Here is a 19,301-nt window from a genome sequence, read left to right as displayed (position 1 = left end):
AAACTTCTGGTTTTGTTGTATAACTATGTATTTTTCCTTTCCTTGCTCTGAAACCTATATATCAAATAATATTCAATATAGTATCAAATAATATGCAAGGAAATTCTTATTTAATATTGGTTAAGGCTCCCACTTTCTTGGGCATTTTAATATTTCTCATCACGTCTATATCATTCTCTTCACAAAATTTGAATATTGCTTCATACCATTATATAATAGCAGTCCGGCCGAGTTCGATTTCTGGTAGCTCACGCTATTAACAAAGTCGTACTAGTGACCCCATTTGTACATGGTACGCCGGTTATAAAACAATCATTGAATCCAAGGTCATACATAACATGAACATAAATCTTTGTGACCATAGGGTCGAGCTCGTATAATATTAGCCCATAATCATGTCATAAAATGCAAGTATTGTTCATTTGTTTAAGAAAATCATATATAATTATTTGTCCATTTGATGCGGTCTCAACAAAATCCATAAGCAAGGAAATAATCTCAAATAATATGTAAGGAAATAGTCTCAAATAATATGCAAGAAAATCATATCGCACGTTAAATATAAACAATTTCATAGTTAGTTACTTACCTCAATCATTTATCCACCATCTCGGACATCTTAACTTCATGTCAATACAATCTCATTCTAACGTTAGACACAAGTACGCTAAGGTTTTAATCCTTACACATAAAATCATAATTAAGCGATAAAAACTCTAAACTTACATTATAAATTATATAAACCTATTATGGCAACAACGAACGTTCATTCACTGACTGGCAAACGTTAGTCTATCTGGGTCCATCGTTTCTTCCCCTCCCAGAAACTACCAATTTAACTCAACTACCTATATTCATACACTAATCCAATTTTATCAAGGTTTGAACATAAAGTAAACTAAGTATTCATACGTCATGTGGGTTGATGACTTGATTCTTACATTTTTTTTCAAATACACAAAAATGTGATAAATTTAATCATTTTTATTTCAAAACTAACCAATTTGTTAAAACATCATTAGAAAATAGTTTATGTACGTATTTAGTGAAGAGATTACTATGATTTGTACCGTATTTACTAAATATCTACATTCTCATGTAAAACCCCTTTAGAGCATTCACAATGGAGGATCCAATTTTTTATACAAAATGGCTCTTCAAATTTTTATTTCAAAACTAACCATTGGGGGTGGTTTCGGCCACCCCCATGGAGCCTAAGGGGTGGCTGAGCCACCCCCAGTACCCACTGGGGGTGGCCGAAACCACCCCGCCGGCCACCCCCTTGGAGCCAAGGGGGGCCAGATGGCCACCCCCAAATTTTTTTTTTCCTTTTTTTTTTAAAAAAAAAAATTAAGTGGGTGCCACGTGTCAACATTTGATTGGTCCACGTGAAATTTCGTTGAATCAACTAACGGTCAACTGATAGAATGACTAATTTGGTCTATTATCCTCCTGTGATAAAAATGAAACCCTAGGGAGAAAAAAATAAAGTTATGAAACCCCAGGGGGTATTTAGTATTTAACCCTAAATTTTTAAATGCATCTACATCCAATTAGCTATATTTATATCTATTCTATTAAAATAAATTTTTTTTTACTCTTTATTGGGACAAAGTTTTGGGAAAAGTTATTGGGAAAAGTTTTTGGAAAAAAGAGAACGGGTGAGAGAAACAATAAAAAATAAAATGGCTTACTTGAAAGGTGCTGCTACATTTATTTATTTTATTTTTTGCTCTCCAATTAAATATCCATTTTGTATTTTTTTTTGCTAATCCAATGTAAATGTATTTTACAAATGTGATTAGCCATTTTAAATAAAAGTAACATTTGACCATTCCATCTAGAACTACTTTTAAGAAAACCATAAATTTTATTAAACAATTAACTAAACATGTTGGAATATGGATCTAACATCTAAGCAGTAAAAGTGTATAAGTAAAAACAAAGGATTAATGAATTTAATGTTAGATTACATTTAGGCAAAAGTCGTCCAAACTTATTTATTTTCTACTTTTTGGTTTTAGGCAAATATGGGAATTAGGAAAGTGAGAGAAAAATAGATAGTTTATTATTATTATTATTATTATTATTATTATTTAGAGGGAGAAAGGTAGATAGTTATTCTTTGGTCATATTTATTTATTTATTTTTGAGAAAAGTATAAAAAAAAAACCCATGAACTAACAACTGCTTTTTAAAATAGCCCAATGAAGTTTAAAGTGTGATAAAGTGTGTCAAAAATGCCATTTTTTTATTAGATTTCTATAATACCATTATTCTCTTAAAAACTGACGAGAACTCATACTAAGGATGGGCCGTAAACCCCTCATTTTATAACATCCCATATTAGTTTGATACATAAGCTTATAACACAAAATAAAATACACAAAAAACATTGGATCAACACCCATTTGCTCTTCTTTTTTTTTTTTTTTCTCCTTCGAAAACCAGATCTACTAACTTTCACCTGCTCCACCTAACACTGCCGTCAAAGCCACTGCACTGCCTCCTATGCATAAAGCCACTCATCTTTTTCTATCACTCACCCTTCTCTTCAACTCCATCATCAACAACGTTGCTCTGAACCCACATCTCCAAGACCTCTATAACCACCTTCATGGCCTTCCAAACACACAAGATGTCAAAGACATTAGCTTCTACTCCAATCCAAACCACGTCAATAACCTTTCATTCTCACGTGTATTTTCACAAAATGATGAAATAGATGACTGCAAAAGAAAAAATGGAAATAAATTGCCCATGTCATCACATTCAGATGAAACATATGAAATAATCAATCAGACGAAACAGACAAATCGATTGGTGGTTCAAGAGTCAAGAGACTCAAGACAGTGACCTTAAGCAAATACTGGCGGCGGTGTTTCGCAGAGAAGGTGGTGGATGTCTAGGTGAACCACCGGTGGGTTAGAATGAATGGGAAGAGAGAGGGTTTTTGTCGATGGGTTTGATCTGGTTTAAAGATTGGATGTTTTTAAGTCCATTATATTTGGTGTATTTTGCTTACATGTTTCATTTTTATTACATGCTATAAAAGAAAAGTTTTACACCACATCCTGATTAAAGATTTTCTCAAAACGGAAATAAAAAATTAATAAAATAAAAAACTAAAAAAATAATTTAAAAAAATCATAAAATTAATTTTTTTTAAAGTTTAATATTTTTATATTCTTTTATTAAGAGTGACATGTGTCTCCATTTTATTGGCATTGGCATGACATCTAATAAAATCCGTCAAATATTTTAACGAGATTTAACTACAGGAACTAAATTGTTCTTTTTTGACATATCCCATGGATCTCAATTTCTCTGAGTTAACTTTCATACGGCATTGAGTGATTTGTAATTTATGCCAATTATAAGGTTTGATTTTGCTTTTATCCCTATTTTTATACCGCATGAGCGATTTCTAATTTATGCCAACTACAATGACAATTTATATATATATATATATATATATATATAGGGCTTTTTTATATTTTTCTATTTATTTTTTTGTCAAAAATCTCTGCCCGTCCGGGCCGCCCCCGTCCCTAGCCCATGGGCTTGCCGCTTGCTGGGTCTTATTAGTCATAGTATTATTTGAAATTAGGCTTTATGACCGTTGATGGCAAAGGCGGTGAGAAACAACCTCTCCAATTACTCCCAGGATTAGGAAACCTCTGCCTCTGCCTATATAAATACTGGTACATCAGAAGAGACTCTCAAGCATCAGTTCATCTCTCTTTCTTTTTTTTTTTCAACAATTAAATAGTGAATTTTAGTTTTTGAGATAATGGGTATTGCTAATTTCCTCGGTCCATTAATAAAAAAGAAGAAGGTGCACCATACAAAAAACGTAGTAGCAGTAGAAGAAGATATGTACGGCTTTTATAAGCGTATTGAAAGGCAGAGCAGAGTGAAGAAGAATTACTTGAATGAAAAATTAAGAGTAATTGTAGTGGATTGGTTGATACAAGTTCATATGGATTTCGGTTTTGAGCAGGAGACTCTGTTTCTTGCTGTCAACGTTGTTGACCGCTTTCTGTCGTCGGTGGTTGTTTCGGTGTCTGAGTTGAAGCTGGTGGCTATGGCGGCGTTAGTCATAGCCTGCAAATATGAAGGGAAACGGTTCCCTTCTGCTGTAGAATTCCAAGACATGATCCCAGAAACTTACTTCACATGCTTATTTGAGGCTTCTTTCACTCAAGAAGAAATCAATTCCATGGAAGAGAAAATCCTAAACAAGTTGGTATGGAAGATTATGGTTCCAACCATCCATTCTTTCTTGGTCGAACTTCTTGGATCTTTTGGGATTACTGACCGACTCTTGAAGAACATGGCTTTCTATTTTGGGGAACTTGCGATGAACGATTATGCTACAACTACCATGCATTCGCCGTCCATGATTGCTGCCTCTGCCATCCACGCAGCGCGATCCTGCATGCTTGAAATAAGCCATGGCAGGGAGTGGGCCAAAACTCTTCAAAAGACTGGTTATTCCAAGCGAGATATCGCTTCTTGTGCTAAAATGCTTCTGCGATTAGCTAAGATGACTGCGCGTGGGATGCCGAACAAAAAGGTTTTTGAGAAATACTCTGACACTACATGGGATGCAGTTGCTCTGATACCTTAAAAGAAGAGCTTTTTCTGATTTTGTTTTTGTTTCTCGTTAATTTTTTTTTTTTGGTTCCTTTTTTGTTTTAGGATGTACAAACTCTGTAACCATGTTTATATAATGCAATATCTGTTACCAATTAAACCATGTTTTTCAAAAAATTGGGGATATTATTGGTTGTTTTGTCAAATATCCATTATAAAGAGTTATAAAATATTTGAGATTCTAGCATTTTATTTATTTATTTATTTTAGGAGAAATTTCGTAAACATCCTAGAATTTTCACTCGTTTTGATACTACCTTAAAAGGTAAAAAACCCTTGATTAAGGGTATTGAACTTTTGATTTTTTTTCAATTACTCAATTTTATTAGGATTCTCCGTTAATTTTTGTCAAAATACCCTCTTTTTGTTTTATAAAAAAATTAGAATTCAATTGCAAAGATGGGTAGAAAAGGATTTTTTTTATCATGAAATTGAAAGTGGTGTAAAAAGTTGAGGCAAAAAGTTGGGTAGAAAGGAATTTTTTTTATAGCCCTCAAACTCATGATTTAGGAATTCTAATTTTAGTGCCTCCCAAGAACTGAGATTCCGTGCGCAATGGAATGTGCTGAAACATGGAAGAATGTGGAAACAGATTATAATTTTGGCCATGAAACATGCAAGATAATTGAACTTCATGTTCTTGCAGAAGAATGTGTTGGTTGAAATGCGCCCTAACACCAAAAGTACCTAATTCACTAATATCTTTCACTGTTGCGTCTCATGTTGATTGTATTTTAGTCCTTTAATTCCAAGTTTCATAACTCACAATAGTATGTGGAGGGCTAAGATATTATTAATATTCTTATGGTTTGATTAGCATACAAATCAATTAAAAGAATTTGAGGATTACGGCCGGATTTTTAGTTTTTAGTTGTTTTTTATTTTTGTTTTTGTATTTGGGCTACCCATGTCCTAAATCTAGTCTGCACGAAGCAAATCTATTCTTTAAATATAATTGTACATGGGTTAGCGGAAGCTTGAAGTCATTTTTATGACTTTGTAACTTTCATAGCTTTTGGCTATGATTTTTCAAAGTTATATGCTCAGCGATGTAAGAGCTTTATGTTCGCGAAATGTTATAAAAAAATAAATAAATAAAGTACCAAATAATATGCAAGGAATTCTCATTTAATATTGGTTCAGCCTCTCTCTCTTTCTTGGGCATTTAATATTTCTCATCACGTCTATATCATTCTCTTCACAAGATTTGAATATTACTACATACCGTTATATACTAACAGTTTGACCGAGTTTAATTTTGGGTGGCCTACACTATTAACAAAGTCGTACTAGTGACCCAATTTGTACTTGGTCAATTTGCACGTTAAATATAAACAGTTTCACAATCAATTTCTTACCTCAGTCGTTCATCCACCATCTCAGACATCTTAACTTCAAGCCAATACAATCTCAATCTAACGTTGGACACAAGTACGTTAAGGTTTTAATCCTTACATGTAAAATCCTAATTAAGCGATAAAAACCCTAACCTTACATTATAAATTACTTACACTTATTCTGGGTTTATTTCCAAAAAAAAAAAAAAAAAAAACCCTTTTGTTTTGGTATTTATCCACCCCTGGGGTTTTTTCTTTTTTCTGGGTTTAAAAAATAGTTTAGTTTAATTTTTAATTTTATTAATTTTTTATTTCAGTTTTTAAGAGCATAATGGCATTATAAAAATATAATTAAAAAAAATTGGAATTTTTGACATACTTTTATAATTTGATATACCACTTTAACACACTTTAAATTTTATAGAATTTTTTTTAAAATGATTGTTAGTTAATGGAGTTTTTTATATTTTTTCCATTTATTTTTTTTGTCAAAATCTTTGCCCGCCCCCGTCCCTAGCCGCTTGCTGGGCCTTAGAGTCACAAGCATATATATATAGTCTTGATTTGAAATTAGGCTTATGACCGTTGATAGCAAAGGCGGTGAGAAACAACCTCTCCAACTCCCAGGAATAGGAAACCTCTGCCTCTTTGCCTATATAAATACTTTTCATCTCTTTTTTCTCAGCAATTAAAGAGTGAATTTTAGTGTTTGAGATAATGGGTATTGCTAATTTCCTCCGTCCATTAATAAAAAAGAAGAAGCACCATACAAAAAACGTAGCAGCAATGGAAGAAGAAGAAGATATGTACGGCTTTTACAAGCGTATTGAGAAGCAGAGCAGAGTGAAGAAGAATTACTTGACTTACAACGTAAGAGTAATTCTAGTGGATTGGTTGATACAAGTGCATATGGATTTCGGTTTTGAGCAGGAGACTCTGTTTCTTGCTGTCAACGTTGTTGACCGCTCTCTGCCGTCGGTGGTTGTTTCGTGGTCCGAGTTGAAGCTGGTGGCTATGGCGGCGTTAGTCATAGCCTGCAAATATGAAGAGAAACGGTTCCCTTCTGCTATAGATTTCCAAGACATGATCCCAGAAACTTACTTCACATGCTTATTTGATGCTCCTTTCACTCAACAACAAATCAATTCCATGGAAAAGAAAATCCTAAACAAGTTGGGATGGAAGATTATGGTTCCAACCATCCATTCTTTCTTGGTCGAACTTCTTGGATCTTTTGGGATTACTAACCGACTCTTGAACAACATGGCTTTCTATTTTGGGGAACTTGCGATGAACGATTATGCTACAACTACAATGCATTCGCCGTCCATGATTGCTGCCTCTGCCATCCACGCAGCGCGATCCTGCATGCTTGAAAGAAGCCATGGCAGGGAGTGGGCTAAAACTCTTCAAAAGACTGGTTATTCCCAGCGAGAAATCGCTTCTTGTGCCAAAATGCTTCTGCGATTAGCTAAGATGACTGCGCAAGGGGTGCCCAACAGAACGGTTTTTGAGAAATACTCTGATTCTACATGGGATGCAGTTGCTCTGATACCTTAAAAGAAGAGCTTTTTCTGATTTTGTCTTTGTTTCTCGTTAATTTTTTTGGTTCCTTTTTTGTTTTGTAACCATGTTTATATAATGCAATATCTGTTACCAATTAAACCATGTTTTGCAAAAAATTGGGGATATTATTGGTTGTTTTGTCAAATATCCATTATAAAGAGTTATAAAATATTTGAGATTCTAGCATTTTATTTTTTCTTTCTTTTTAGGATAAATTTCGTAAGCATCCCAAAACTTTCACTCGTTTTGATAAATTAATATTCTTAAGATAAATTAATATTCTTATGATTTGATTAGCATATTAATCAACTAAAGGAATTTGAGAATTACTGGAGAACCATATTATAAACCAACAGGTCTGTGAGGCCTGGCTACTGAGAAAGCAGAAGATCATATTAGGACTAGGCCTAATGGCTAAACTACACCAGCCCCAAGACCAATAGCTTGATGCACCCCCATCTTCATGGAATGTACCACAGGATATCTCCTTTCTGGCCTAGGGTTTCAAGCACCATTTTCACTATCTTTTACTAGCTTTCATCTCCCTCTCGACTTGGGCAATGGGCTGAGGGGCTCTATTGACTTGAGTGTCAAAGGGCCTCTAGTCTTCGGACCTGCAGCCTTCTGATGTCTTTTTCCTTTTTCTTGCAAGTGAATCTCCTTCCTAAAAGGCGGTAGTGGTTGACTTTTGTTATCAGCGGTATGCATACTCTTGGGGTGAAAATGCAGATATAAATAATAGCAATATTCACATTCGCAAAATGCAAATAATGGTTTTTGATATTCGCATCTGCATTCGTGCGGTTAATGCTGATAATAAATACGAATATTATCCACTATCCGCATTTAAGGTAATGAGCATTTTAGACCTTGAAATTATTATTCACTAATTACTACTTTTAATAAATACAAAAAAAAAAAAAAAACCATTATTTATACTTGAACACTATTATTCAAATCACACTTGCTAATCATTTGGCCAATAAATTTTTATCTCATATATTATTTAATATTTAGCTTCACGAGAAAAAACATTTTAAATAATAATAATAATAATAATAATAATAATAAAGGAAGAACATATAAAGCAATTAAATCAAAACAAATCTGAAGAGTTTCTTAAAAGTGAAATCCAACAACATTACAAATTCAGCAAATAGAAGAAACATAAATAACAAATCCCACAAACATAAATTAAAAAATATTAAATATAATATATATGTATATATATAAATTATATATTAAATATATAAAGGAATGCGGATATTATCTGCATCTGTATACTCTAAAGCTGCTACTCGCATTCGCATTTGCATTTGCGATTTTAGTTTCTACTATCTACATCGGATGCAGACAGCAGATAACGGCCGATTGCGGATAAGTACAAATAGCGGATGCGAGCAGTTATTATCCGATCGCATTCTCATCCCTAATGTAGAGAATTGCAACATGTTAATTGCTTTCTTTCTATTTGTTAAGCATGTATGTTTTTAGCTTCTTGTTAGATGCGTGGCATTGGTCTAACTTGTATGACCTGAAGTTTCTCAACAAAATGAACACCAAGTGTGTCTCTAATATTCATGTGATGTGCACACCATCCACCACAAAACTTGTTAACACGTTGCAATAAAGTTTTGTATTCTGCAGGATTATAATTACAAAGTTTAAAAATCTTGACAATAATTAAAAAAAAAAAATTAAAAAAAAATGCTGCAATCTTCAATTCCCTTGGGTGTTTTATCTCCAGCGAGGCTGCCAACTACTAAAGAAGCAACCATCCGTGGCATTGGCTGCTGATATAATTGCAAACTTGTCATTGTGATATAATTGCAAGAAGCAGGGCATGGTTGGAGAGCCTGGTTTTGAGTTTCCAGCACACGGTATCACATTCCAATGGAGGAACAATTTGGCTGCTTGTGCCAGGCATTGTTTACAGGCTAATTTTTTTTTTTTGAAGAAGAAGAAGTTTACAGGCTAAATTCAATGTTACCACCAAGGCCATCAATTTTTGACAGAATACATGAACCGGCATGAAATTAATAGAATTATGTTTGAGTGGTCTAACCGCTTAATTAAATAGATCAAGTTAGGGTCTGGGACGGAGTCAGGTTTGAGTTTGGGTGGGGACCAAGGGCCAAAAGTTTTTTGGGGAGGAACCAATTGGCAAAACATACCTTAAATTATTTTTTTAACCTTAAAATTTTTTTTTCCTTGTAATTTGCACGGGGGACCAAGGCCACTACTGGTCCCCCCCTACGTGACATTGATTGTTGACAATTTTTAAAATAATCCACAAACTCCAACACGAAATTAAGGGATTAAAATTGAAAGATCTGACCCGTTTAATTAAATTACTATCCCTAGTCGTGAGCAAGGCAAAGCTCAAGGTGGATGCCTCAATCTCTGCCTGATAAATTGGTCCATCCCAATTATCTATAACCTAACTGCCCACCAGTTTAATAAAGAAAGCAAGAAAATAACTTTCTTCTGGCTAGTTTTCCAATATATTAACCCCTACAACTTAGCTGTCACAAAATGGGGACAAAAAACAATTCAAAAGACCTTTTGTATCTTGCCTAAACAATAGGCCATCACATGGGGAGTGTGCTGGCATGACCCTGTCCTGCCCATAAGCAATCCAATCCTCCCCCATATTCCATTATTATTAGGCTTAAATACCACTTGAATTGAACTCTCATCCCCCCTCTTCGACCACCTCATCAAACACCTTCACAAAAAAGTCTTATTTCCACATGCAATGTGCTTTGTTCCAAGCTAATTGCACATGCTGTCGTATCCTACGTGGCTTTCCCTAGTCAGTCAGCTTATTTTTATTTTCCATATATATATATTATATTTATTAACGTATTAATATGTGAAAAGACATAGAACAAATCCATGTGGGTGCTTTTAGTTTGTTGAGGTGTATGAATTTGTGCAAGCATGGGGGATTTTGACGACCCTCCTTTTGAGCCCTCTTCCAGGAGAGATGAAAAGGTGGAAGCTTTGGATCTTTTGGAGGAGTGTTGGTTCTTTAACAACTCGCTCAATACAACAACAATGATGTCAAGGTGCCTTTCTGATGTTTCTCCTTCCTCAAATTTTGGCCAAGAGATGGCGGCGGTGAAGAAAGATTTTGTTCGCACACCATCTCTGCCACCTTGTGTGAGGAGGGGAGAAGAAACTGAAGAAAGCAAAAGCAATCACAGCATGGATGAGTTTCAAACGCCAACGCAGTTGCCAACTTGTGTGGGGAGGGAAGAAGGAATTCAAGAAAAACAGAGCGATAGCAGAAGGAACAAATTGAGTGGGCAGTCAACGCAGCACAGTTTGCTTAGAACACCATCGCTGCCACCACGTTTAGGGAGGGAAGACATAGTTGAAGACACAGAAAGTGATCCTCCAATGAGCAAATCTACTAGGCAACCATCACCGAACCTTCTGCGGCATGAGGTACTCTAATCATCAACTTCTAGATGATCATTGACGAAAAATCGTCTATAAACAACTTTGTGTTTCCCAGTCTTGCTATACACATTGTAATAAAACATCTGTTAGAACAGTTGACCGTAGATCGAAGTAGCGGTCCGAAGTATCAGTAAAGAAGAGGAAAGGTAAGTACAAGAGCTTGCCGGAACGAGCCGGCAAAAAATAGCTCCAATGCTTAGATTAGTATAATTGTGGAGAATGGTACTAGAGAGTAGAGAGTAAGCAAGAAAGAGAGAGTCCGAGAGAGGAGACAAAAATCTCTTTTTAACATGCTTTTCACTGCCTTTTATAGTCGGTTTGCCATAGTCGCCGGCCACATGGCACTGTCCAATTAGAGGCCTTCTTGTTGTAGTGTTCTCTAGGTACCGTGACTCCTGCAAACCATCATTTCCTACTGGGATTGCGGGACCGATGCTAACGCCCTAAGAGACGGGATCTGGTGTGACTGATATTTAGGCTGCTACTAGGCCCAACAATAACCATAACACTTTATATATACAGACCAACCAATCTAGTTTATAGCAAGTTCGAGTTGAATAACCTAACTGTGTGCATTTGTGCTGAATGAATAGGAGTGAATTATAAATTTAACAATGGCATTTCTCCGTTATTTCCCTTTATAATGTAGATTACATTGTGGACTGCAGGGTATGAGACAAAGCTATAGTCTTCCAAGATACAGACCACCAAGGAACCTGGAGGTGGAAGCCATCAAAACAAACTGCAGGAAGGAAATGAGGAGGAGACTGGCTAACCAGACAAAGTTGAGGAAGAGCCTAAGCGATCTTGAATTAGAAGAAGTGCAAGGATTCAAGGACTTGGGTTTCACATTTGAGAAAGAGTTGAGCCCAAATGTGGTTAAAATACTTCCTGGTTTGCAAGGGAAGAAGCAGCCTGAGGATTTGGAGCAAGATAAGGTGAGGAGGCCTTATCTTTCTGAGGCATGGCTTGTACGGCAGAGCTCTGCCCCGCCAATTCCAAACTGGGCTCACAAGGGGTCTGCAGAAGACATGAAAGCACAAATCAAGTTTTGGGCTAGAGCTGTGGCATCTAATGTGCGCCAAGAGTGTTGATGATAAGAACCAAGAAGAATATCCTCCTAGTACAGCAATCAACATATGAAATTTGACATTAGAATGAGCTTGGATATCATGCTCAAATATCTAACCCCCTAAGGATTTTATACTCTGCTAATTACTTTTATGGTATTTTTGCAGTTCCTGAATTTTTATGTGGGTGTATTTTGGAGCAGCTCATCCAAAGCAAAACTGAGACTTTGTCCCAAGGTTTCACCCACAAAAGGCAAAAAATTGCAGGACTTGCCGAAGGAATAAAGCAACTGAAGTTGATGTAAACAGTGGTGTCGTTTGTTCTTTTTGCATTTTTGTATGAAATGTATTATCTAGTATCTGACCAGGTTAATAATGACTAGGTTTGATGTTGTCTCTGTTATGATGGTCTAATTAATTTCAATTTCATAATTCTTTCTCATTCAATAGCCAATAAGCACAAATCACTCCTTTCTCCTGAGTACCTTTTGTAAAATTACTTAGCATCAAATAATTGTTATTTTCTTTCGAGTAACGTTATTTAGTAAATTAGTATATGAATGTCATATATTACAACGTTAAAAGTGAAAATCAGTCACTTTCTTTCTTTTCTTTTCTTTTTACAATTACTTATTAAATAGTTAATTTTTATTGTCACATCATTAAATTGTATAAAAATAAGTTTTATAAGTAAGTTATTATTGTCAAAATAAGTTAAATAAAAATTCTATATAAATAAGTTTTATAAAAAATTTGTCACATTTGTTATCGAAATTGCTAATATCAATCTGGATGGGACAATGCTAGGTGCTCTCCGGGTGTTCTCCTAGTGTTTTCTTAATCCTATGTGAATATTATTTTATAAAAAACAAAAAAGAAAGTTACCCTTATTTCTCTCAATTGATATTTATAAAATAATATCACGTAGAATTAGGAGGACACTAAAAGAACACCAAGAGACCGGAGAGCACCTAGCATTTCCCATCCGGGATAACATCTGAAAAAATCTTGATGAATAAAGAGGTTGAGAAGAAACTCATTTTCCACATATCCAATGGTTCAAAGTTCAAACAAATATCCCATTCCCTAGTCCCTACCATATAAATGCCAATATCCAAAAATCAAAAAACCTTTTCTTCCAGAACAATGGAAGTAAAACAAAGAAAGAAAAAAAACTCAAATCTAAAATGAATACCAGATATTATCAGAAAATCTTGGCTGCCTGCAAAAAACACAAAATATCATATTTTCAAACAGGAACAACATATTACAGAGATTCATGAGACATAAATCATCAAGAACCAATACATTGATAAACAAAAGCCTCAGATGTTGCAGTCTCTCTCCCACCACTTTCTCAGTCCCAACATCCCCGTGGCTCCCTCTCACCTCCACAATTCCTCTGTTTTCTCATCCCCTGTTATCTACTTCCCTTACAGACCCGCAACTCTCCGCCATGTCTTAGCCCTCCCTCGAGCCAGGCCCGAGACATGGCTCGCGGAGGTCCCCGAACCCCCCTCCGCTCCTGCACCGCAGGAGGGTCCCATCGAGCTCCCGCCATCTACTCCTTCCATTTTCGCCACCACAGACGACCCTGCTCCTATTCAAGTCGCCACCAGCGTTCTCCTCACTGGTGCCATCTCTGTCTTCCTCTTCCGCGCTGTGCGCCGCCGCGCCAGGCGTGCCAAAGAAATGGTACTCTTTCTCTTCCTCTTTCTTTTGTTTTGAATTTTGTAATTTTGTGTGTTATTGTGCTCCAGTTTTGGTTTTTAGTAAATGGGTTGCTTTACTTCTATTCTACATTTGCATGTGTTATGGGAATTTAGGTGGTAGCAATGTGAAGATTAGTGGGGTGGTAGTATGGGAATGGAGCGAATGGTAATGTGGGTATTATCGGCATAATAACACCTTACCATAAAATTTGAACTTGGAATTTTAGATGCTTGAGGAAAATCGTATTGAAAATTCCTTAATTACAACTTTAAGTAAAATCCCACTTCGAAATCGCTTGTCCAAACACAGCCTTAAGGAGTTCAATTCCATATTAACATGTGGTGTTATGATTCAATGCATTTTGTCAGGAGCTGGGTCCAATTAGTTTTTGGTTCAGTTCAATAGCTCTGCATTGCTATGTGCTACTGTGACTTGGTTTAAATTTTGAGGAACTGGGTTCCTGTTAATCTGCCTTTTGCTTCATTTCTGTTTCTTTGTCTGTGTGTGTGCGCGTGTGTTAGTATGAGTATATTTGTTTTGATGAAGTGGGGTTGGCGGGTCTAGAAATTTAGGTCTGATGGAGTGAAGAAGTCATTGAAGGACGAGGCAATGGATAGCTTGAGAGCAATGGCGTCAGCTCCTGTTGAAGCTAACTCTCCGCCTTCGCCCGTTCAGGCATTCTTGGGTGGAGTAGCAGCAGGTGTTATTGCGCTTATTCTTTACAAGTTCACTACTACTATTGAGGCAGCTCTCAATCGTCAGACAATTTCAGATAATTTATCGGTTTGTTCTTTGATTCCCACTTTTCTTTATTGGCGTTCAAAGGTTTTTTGCACTTTGAATTTTGACTCTATGTTTTTGAAATAATGAAAATGGAACTATGTCTGTGAGGTTCTTGCTCAGACTACTTGAACAACATAAAATTCTTGTATCTTTTCTTCTTCTTTTTTTTCTTTTTTTTTTTTAAATATTGTGGTGACTGAAAAAAAATGCCTTGGTGATTCTTATTATTATAACTTGCAAGACGATAAAAAAATGCTCACTTTACACTCATTGAAGGAAGAATTAACTTGGGGCAGTGTGTTGCCTTTTTTCACTTCAATGTGCAGATTTTTTTAAATATATTTGAACCCTCCTTGTTTTGAAAATAGAAGTCTATGCTGGATTTTATGGTTTTATGATTGATACGCCTGGTGCAGCTTCTCATCTTGTTCCTAACTGCATAATAAGTGCAACCACAGATGGAATTATCTTTCTTTATCTAAATAATTAGTTTTCTGATTCTCAATCCTGCAGTACCTCCTGTCTTTTTTTCTTTTTACCAGTATTATACCTCAGCTTCAGTATACACATTAGACCATGATTTGCTAGTAGCCGACTGCTCCCTTCCTAGGGGTACTCATCAAACAAGAAATTTCTAAGCTTGGAACTCGTCTGAAATTTGCCACATGCTGTGCTGTGCATTTGCATTAGTGTGGCCATATCCATGGTTAATTCTCATGCAACCATGATTTATATTCTGTCGACTCATCGTGAAGATTGGATGGTCACCGACAGTTGTAATATATTAATCATTTATCACAATGGTCAGATGTCCAATGTGATTGTCTTGGAGGTGAGAGGAGCTTAGTTAACCTGCTTTTAGGATTGTATTTGGTAATTGTTACAAACTTATCACTGTAGCTTTAAAGTTTCAAAATTTTGCTAATTATGTTGGGATCATTTTCTATTTTTCTTAGAAAACTCAAGTTTCTTTGGGTTTCTCATTTCTAACTCCAGATTTCAAAACAAGGACTAGTTTCTGAGTATAGTTTGAAACTCTACTGCCTTATGCCACCTGTTTGCCTGAAATAATTGGAAGAGGATGAAATATGCACTTTTTAAAATTGAAGAGTAAGCTGAAGTTTCATTTCCAGAAAAAAGCCGCACATATATATGATGATGATATGTGCAAGAAGAGAATTGAAGTAATTACCTCAATGAAAGCTTAGATGAGGATTAAACATAAACCCTAGTTGTAAATACAACGAAATACATGTATGCTTTATCGTTATGTCTAGTTATGTCCTTCCTAGCTTCACAATTAGTAGGGCATTCCTAAATGGTCTCAGATCATATGATTCTTATTTGGCAATTCAGCTGTACTTATTCACTACATAATATGGTCTCTCATATTTATGGTTCTGAGAAAAGTATGTCTCATGAATTCATTGCTCTGTGTCAAAGTGTGTAGAATAAATAATTGATTTTAGCTTCACTATGAACTTTCTAGGCAACATTTGGATGGAGAATGGAAGTGTATTTTATACCACAAGCTATTAGAGATAGACCATAGAAATCTTTCTATGCAGCATTTTATAGATGCAGGAAGCATCACCTTTTATCTAGAAAACCATGTGATACACCCAAGATACAAATTTGTCTGAATTCAATTTATTGTAAACAAGAAGATGATATATGGTTAGAAATAATATTTTATATAGATGTATTTGACAAATAAATACTTTTTAAGCTAACTACTGGAGGAAAATCGAAGAAAAATCCACGATAAAGCACCTTTTAAGTTATAGTTATATAATACATAATATCCTTGCCTGTTGACGAAAAGAAAATCTTGAAGATGGTTGCCATGTCTTGAAATGGTCATCTTGTAATTCTGACACTCTAATTGTTTTCCTACTTTCCAGGTCCGCCAGATAACTCTAACCATAAGGTAGCTCCTATTACCTTTTTCCTGCATACTTTGATGTTAACTTTCGCGAAAAAAGCTCGTAATAATCTCATTTCTGTTGTTGGCAGGACTATTGTTAATGGTTTGTGCTACCTTGCAACATTTATTTTTGGAATCAACTCTTTCGGTCTATTCCTTTATTCTGGTCAGCTTGCCATCAACTCCTTGATGGAAGATTCTACAAATGAAGAAAATAAAAGCAAAGGTGATGATCAGCAGTTAGGCTCACCAAATTCAATGGCTGAGAGTGCTACAGATAGCCCTGAAGTAAGCAGCAGCAGCAGCAAGGCGGATCAGAGTCCAAATGATGCACAATAATGGAAGAGAACTAAAATCGACGTTGAGGAATTTGTATAAAAGATCTCATCAAAATTACACAGGCATTGTCATAATCATGGTCTTTACTCTTGATAGCAGTGTAATCAATCCTCCTTGCAATTTGTTGTGTAAGTTTAGTTTCTGGATTCTCTCTCTCCCTCTCTCCCCCCTCTCTGATCTGAGATGCTTTTGTACTAAAAGAGTTGTACAAAAGGGCAAGTTTGGTAAATTAGATGTTGTCAACAGATTGTCAAACTGGTAGGTGTTGGCTTGCAAACAATGTGGAGATTCATTACAAAAGAATTCCAAAACATTTTGAAAAGTCATGCTGCTTTAAAGTTGTCAAACGAGTTCTACATGCTTGCTGCTCCTGAACTCATTGACTATATCATTCCAAGTTGTTTCAATCCATAAAATCCTTTCGGGTGGTAGTTGTTTTCCTCTTTTATAAATTGTTGTCGTGGTTGACTACCTGAAGTTGTGCTTTCATCCCCATTTGATGTTCTATGGTGCTCAATGACCCTGTTGATTGCAGTTAATTGGGTCGACACCAATCTTACTCAACAGGTTAGGGCTCTTGGTTGGTCGGAAGTGATGCAGCGGAGTTGAATTTGTATCAAGCATGTGCAAGATCACCACCATAGTCACTGAAGAAACAAACATGGGTATTGGACCAAATATCCATAGCAGCAAAGTGGCGGCGAAGTAGATTGCCCGTAAACCGGCCGACCAGAAAGCACTTCCCTGTATCACTGCCTTTTGCACATACTTTGCTGGGATATCGCTGTTTGGCATACTGATTAGGAAATTGGCATGGACTAAGCTCCTTATACATTGGAGAAAAGAAGCATAAGCAACTAAGAAGAAGAACAGAATGCTAATATATTTGACTGAAATGATGGATGGACTTTTGCTCCCATATATGAGACTACCCTCCAAGATGTTGTTTGAAGTGCTTCCAACCCAGGCTCCAATTACAGAGCTTAAAGCCAGAGAAGTTGAAGCAAAGAAAGTTGCCGCTGATATGGTGCTGGAGATCATTGTTAGATAAGGACTTCTTTCCTTTACTTCAACCTGCAAATACCCATTGAAGATGTTAAAGGGTAGGCAACCCAACCAAAAAGCCCAAAAACAATCAAAAATCAGTGAAACAAAACCTAAAACTATTGGAAATCTGTCAAATAAATGATTTAGCCTATTGAGAGAACTGGGGTCACCATAAAGGACAGTTTGCAGCGGCAATGTTTAATAAACAAAACTATCTACACAACAACAATTGTGACATGCGAAAAGACGCTCCAAAGCAAGAGAAAGCTAAATCATGTTAAGGTATACCATATCTAGTGAAGAGAGGAGTTTTTCTGACCTGCAAAATTCTCTCAATCCAAGCTTTTCTGTAGTGGTTCTCATAGCCAATGACTGTGGTCTCAGGAAGTTTTAGGCATCTGTAGAGAAGGAAGAGATGGTAGCCAAACATGATCAATAACCCACATGGCACCAAGATTACATCTAAGTATTCCTCCTTCCAAGCCATTCTCTCTCTCTCTCTCTCTCTCTCTCTCTCTCTCGGGTAAAATAGATGATAAATTGCCTTGAGTATTTAATCAAGATTCACAAGACATTAATATTCTGGACAAGAATGTGAGCTAGAATGTTCCATAGTGGATTTGGTTAGCATTTTGTCTTGAAATAGAATGGTGCAGATAAATATGTCCAAGAGAAGACAACTTGCAAAGCCCACATACTCTCCCTCTTCACATGCAACTAGCTGGTAACCATGTCTCTATTTTGTGTAAATTAGACTCCCCATGTGTAGTACAGTGAGAAACCTTGAGGTGTGTATTCCTTAAGAGTACTTTATAAGAGTTTTTATTAGATTAGAGTATTAACATGTGACAAAATTCACATTATGTAGGGTCATAAGAGTGAAAATTAATTAATTAAAGCCACTGTCTTGTCTAAGCCCTAACAAAAATAGTTGCCAACATAATGCAAACAAAAGGTGTACATCAAACAGTGTCGTTTTAGCATCTAGGTGTTTCTTTAAGGATTATTCCATGAGATAAAATTGCTAAGATGTTGAGCCAAAAGATTATAATATTCAGATCATGTTGATACAAAATCCCCAGTAAACAACTTTGTCAATGATTCTTTATGTGCTCTAAAAGAGCACCCAACGATTATAAGACATAAATTTATAGTTGAACAATATTGCCTTCTTAGTTCTTACCTTGGAACAAGAGTCATTGTATGGCATAAAGTTTGGGAATAGAAATCACTTTTGAACTTCCATGTTAGTTTTGGTGGTTGATAGGCTATTTGATTGACTCGAAGTCTATTTCTTTTGAATAAGAATCTAATGCTTCAAGCCTTCAAGGGTAAGTTCATGCCATCTCCAACTCATGACTAGGCTTTGTATTTAAAGAAAGAATCCCTTTC

At 35.9% G+C, this 19,301-nt stretch overlaps 5 protein-coding genes across 5 annotated transcripts; 4 read left to right on the top strand and 1 right to left on the bottom strand.

Moving 5' to 3' along the window:
• Positions 1–3,793: 3,793 nt before the first annotated feature.
• Positions 3,794–4,633, top strand: LOC132174471 (G2/mitotic-specific cyclin S13-7-like). Its single transcript, XM_059586121.1, has one exon. The coding sequence runs from the start codon at positions 3,794–3,796 to the stop codon at positions 4,631–4,633; it is 840 nt and encodes a 279-aa protein (XP_059442104.1).
• Positions 4,634–6,782: 2,149 nt separating this feature from the next.
• Positions 6,783–7,556, top strand: LOC132174469 (G2/mitotic-specific cyclin S13-7-like). The gene has a single exon (XM_059586120.1). The coding sequence runs from the start codon at positions 6,783–6,785 to the stop codon at positions 7,554–7,556; it is 774 nt and encodes a 257-aa protein (XP_059442103.1).
• A 2,949-nt stretch (positions 7,557–10,505) lies between these two features.
• LOC132174468 (uncharacterized) lies at positions 10,506–12,124 on the top strand. The gene is made up of 2 exons (XM_059586119.1): positions 10,506–11,015; positions 11,699–12,124. Exons 1-2 carry the CDS (start codon positions 10,506–10,508, stop codon positions 12,122–12,124), a joined length of 936 nt encoding a protein of 311 aa, XP_059442102.1.
• A 1,185-nt stretch (positions 12,125–13,309) lies between these two features.
• On the top strand, positions 13,310–17,173 carry LOC132174882 (uncharacterized). The gene is made up of 4 exons (XM_059586617.1): positions 13,310–13,795; positions 14,378–14,596; positions 16,501–16,526; positions 16,613–17,173. The coding sequence occupies exons 1-4, from the start codon at positions 13,430–13,432 to the stop codon at positions 16,860–16,862; spliced, it is 861 nt and encodes a 286-aa protein (XP_059442600.1). The 5' UTR covers positions 13,310–13,429; the 3' UTR covers positions 16,863–17,173.
• Positions 17,174–17,311: 138 nt separating this feature from the next.
• On the bottom strand, positions 17,312–18,346 carry LOC132173284 (uncharacterized). The gene is made up of 2 exons (XM_059584736.1): positions 18,229–18,346; positions 17,312–17,936 (listed from the first exon to the last, which is right to left on the bottom strand). The coding sequence occupies exons 1-2, from the start codon at positions 18,337–18,339 to the stop codon at positions 17,376–17,378; spliced, it is 672 nt and encodes a 223-aa protein (XP_059440719.1). The 5' UTR covers positions 18,340–18,346; the 3' UTR covers positions 17,312–17,375.
• Between the last annotated feature and the right edge of the window lie 955 nt (positions 18,347–19,301).

Source organism: Corylus avellana, chromosome ca3, assembly GCF_901000735.1.
Source record: "Corylus avellana chromosome ca3, CavTom2PMs-1.0".
In the NCBI taxonomy this organism is placed as follows: domain Eukaryota; kingdom Viridiplantae; phylum Streptophyta; class Magnoliopsida; order Fagales; family Betulaceae; genus Corylus; species Corylus avellana.
Note: the sequence above shows the minus strand (reverse complement) of the source record. Positions and strands in the feature narration are given on the sequence as shown.

Bases quoted from the DNA above. Each gene is read 5' to 3' on its own strand.
- LOC132174471 (XM_059586121.1), top strand. From the start codon at position 3,794: ATGGGTATTGCTAATTTCCTCGGTCCATTAATAAAAAAGAAGAAGGTG.
- LOC132174469 (XM_059586120.1), top strand. From the start codon at position 6,783: ATGGAAGAAGAAGAAGATATGTACGGCTTTTACAAGCGTATTGAGAAG.
- LOC132174468 (XM_059586119.1), top strand. From the start codon at position 10,506: ATGGGGGATTTTGACGACCCTCCTTTTGAGCCCTCTTCCAGGAGAGAT. The intron at 11,016-11,698 runs GTACTCTAATCA...TGTGGACTGCAG, and splicing joins CGAACCTTCTGCGGCATGAG to GGTATGAGACAAAGCTATAG.
- LOC132174882 (XM_059586617.1), top strand. From the start codon at position 13,430: ATGTTGCAGTCTCTCTCCCACCACTTTCTCAGTCCCAACATCCCCGTG. The intron at 13,796-14,377 runs GTACTCTTTCTC...TGGCGGGTCTAG, and splicing joins CCAGGCGTGCCAAAGAAATG to AAATTTAGGTCTGATGGAGT. The intron at 16,527-16,612 runs GTAGCTCCTATT...TGTTGTTGGCAG, and splicing joins CAGATAACTCTAACCATAAG to GACTATTGTTAATGGTTTGT.
- LOC132173284 (XM_059584736.1), bottom strand. From the start codon at position 18,339: ATGTTTGGCTACCATCTCTTCCTTCTCTACAGATGCCTAAAACTTCCT. The intron at 17,937-18,228 runs GTCAGAAAAACT...GGGTATTTGCAG, and splicing joins GGATTGAGAGAATTTTGCAG to GTTGAAGTAAAGGAAAGAAG.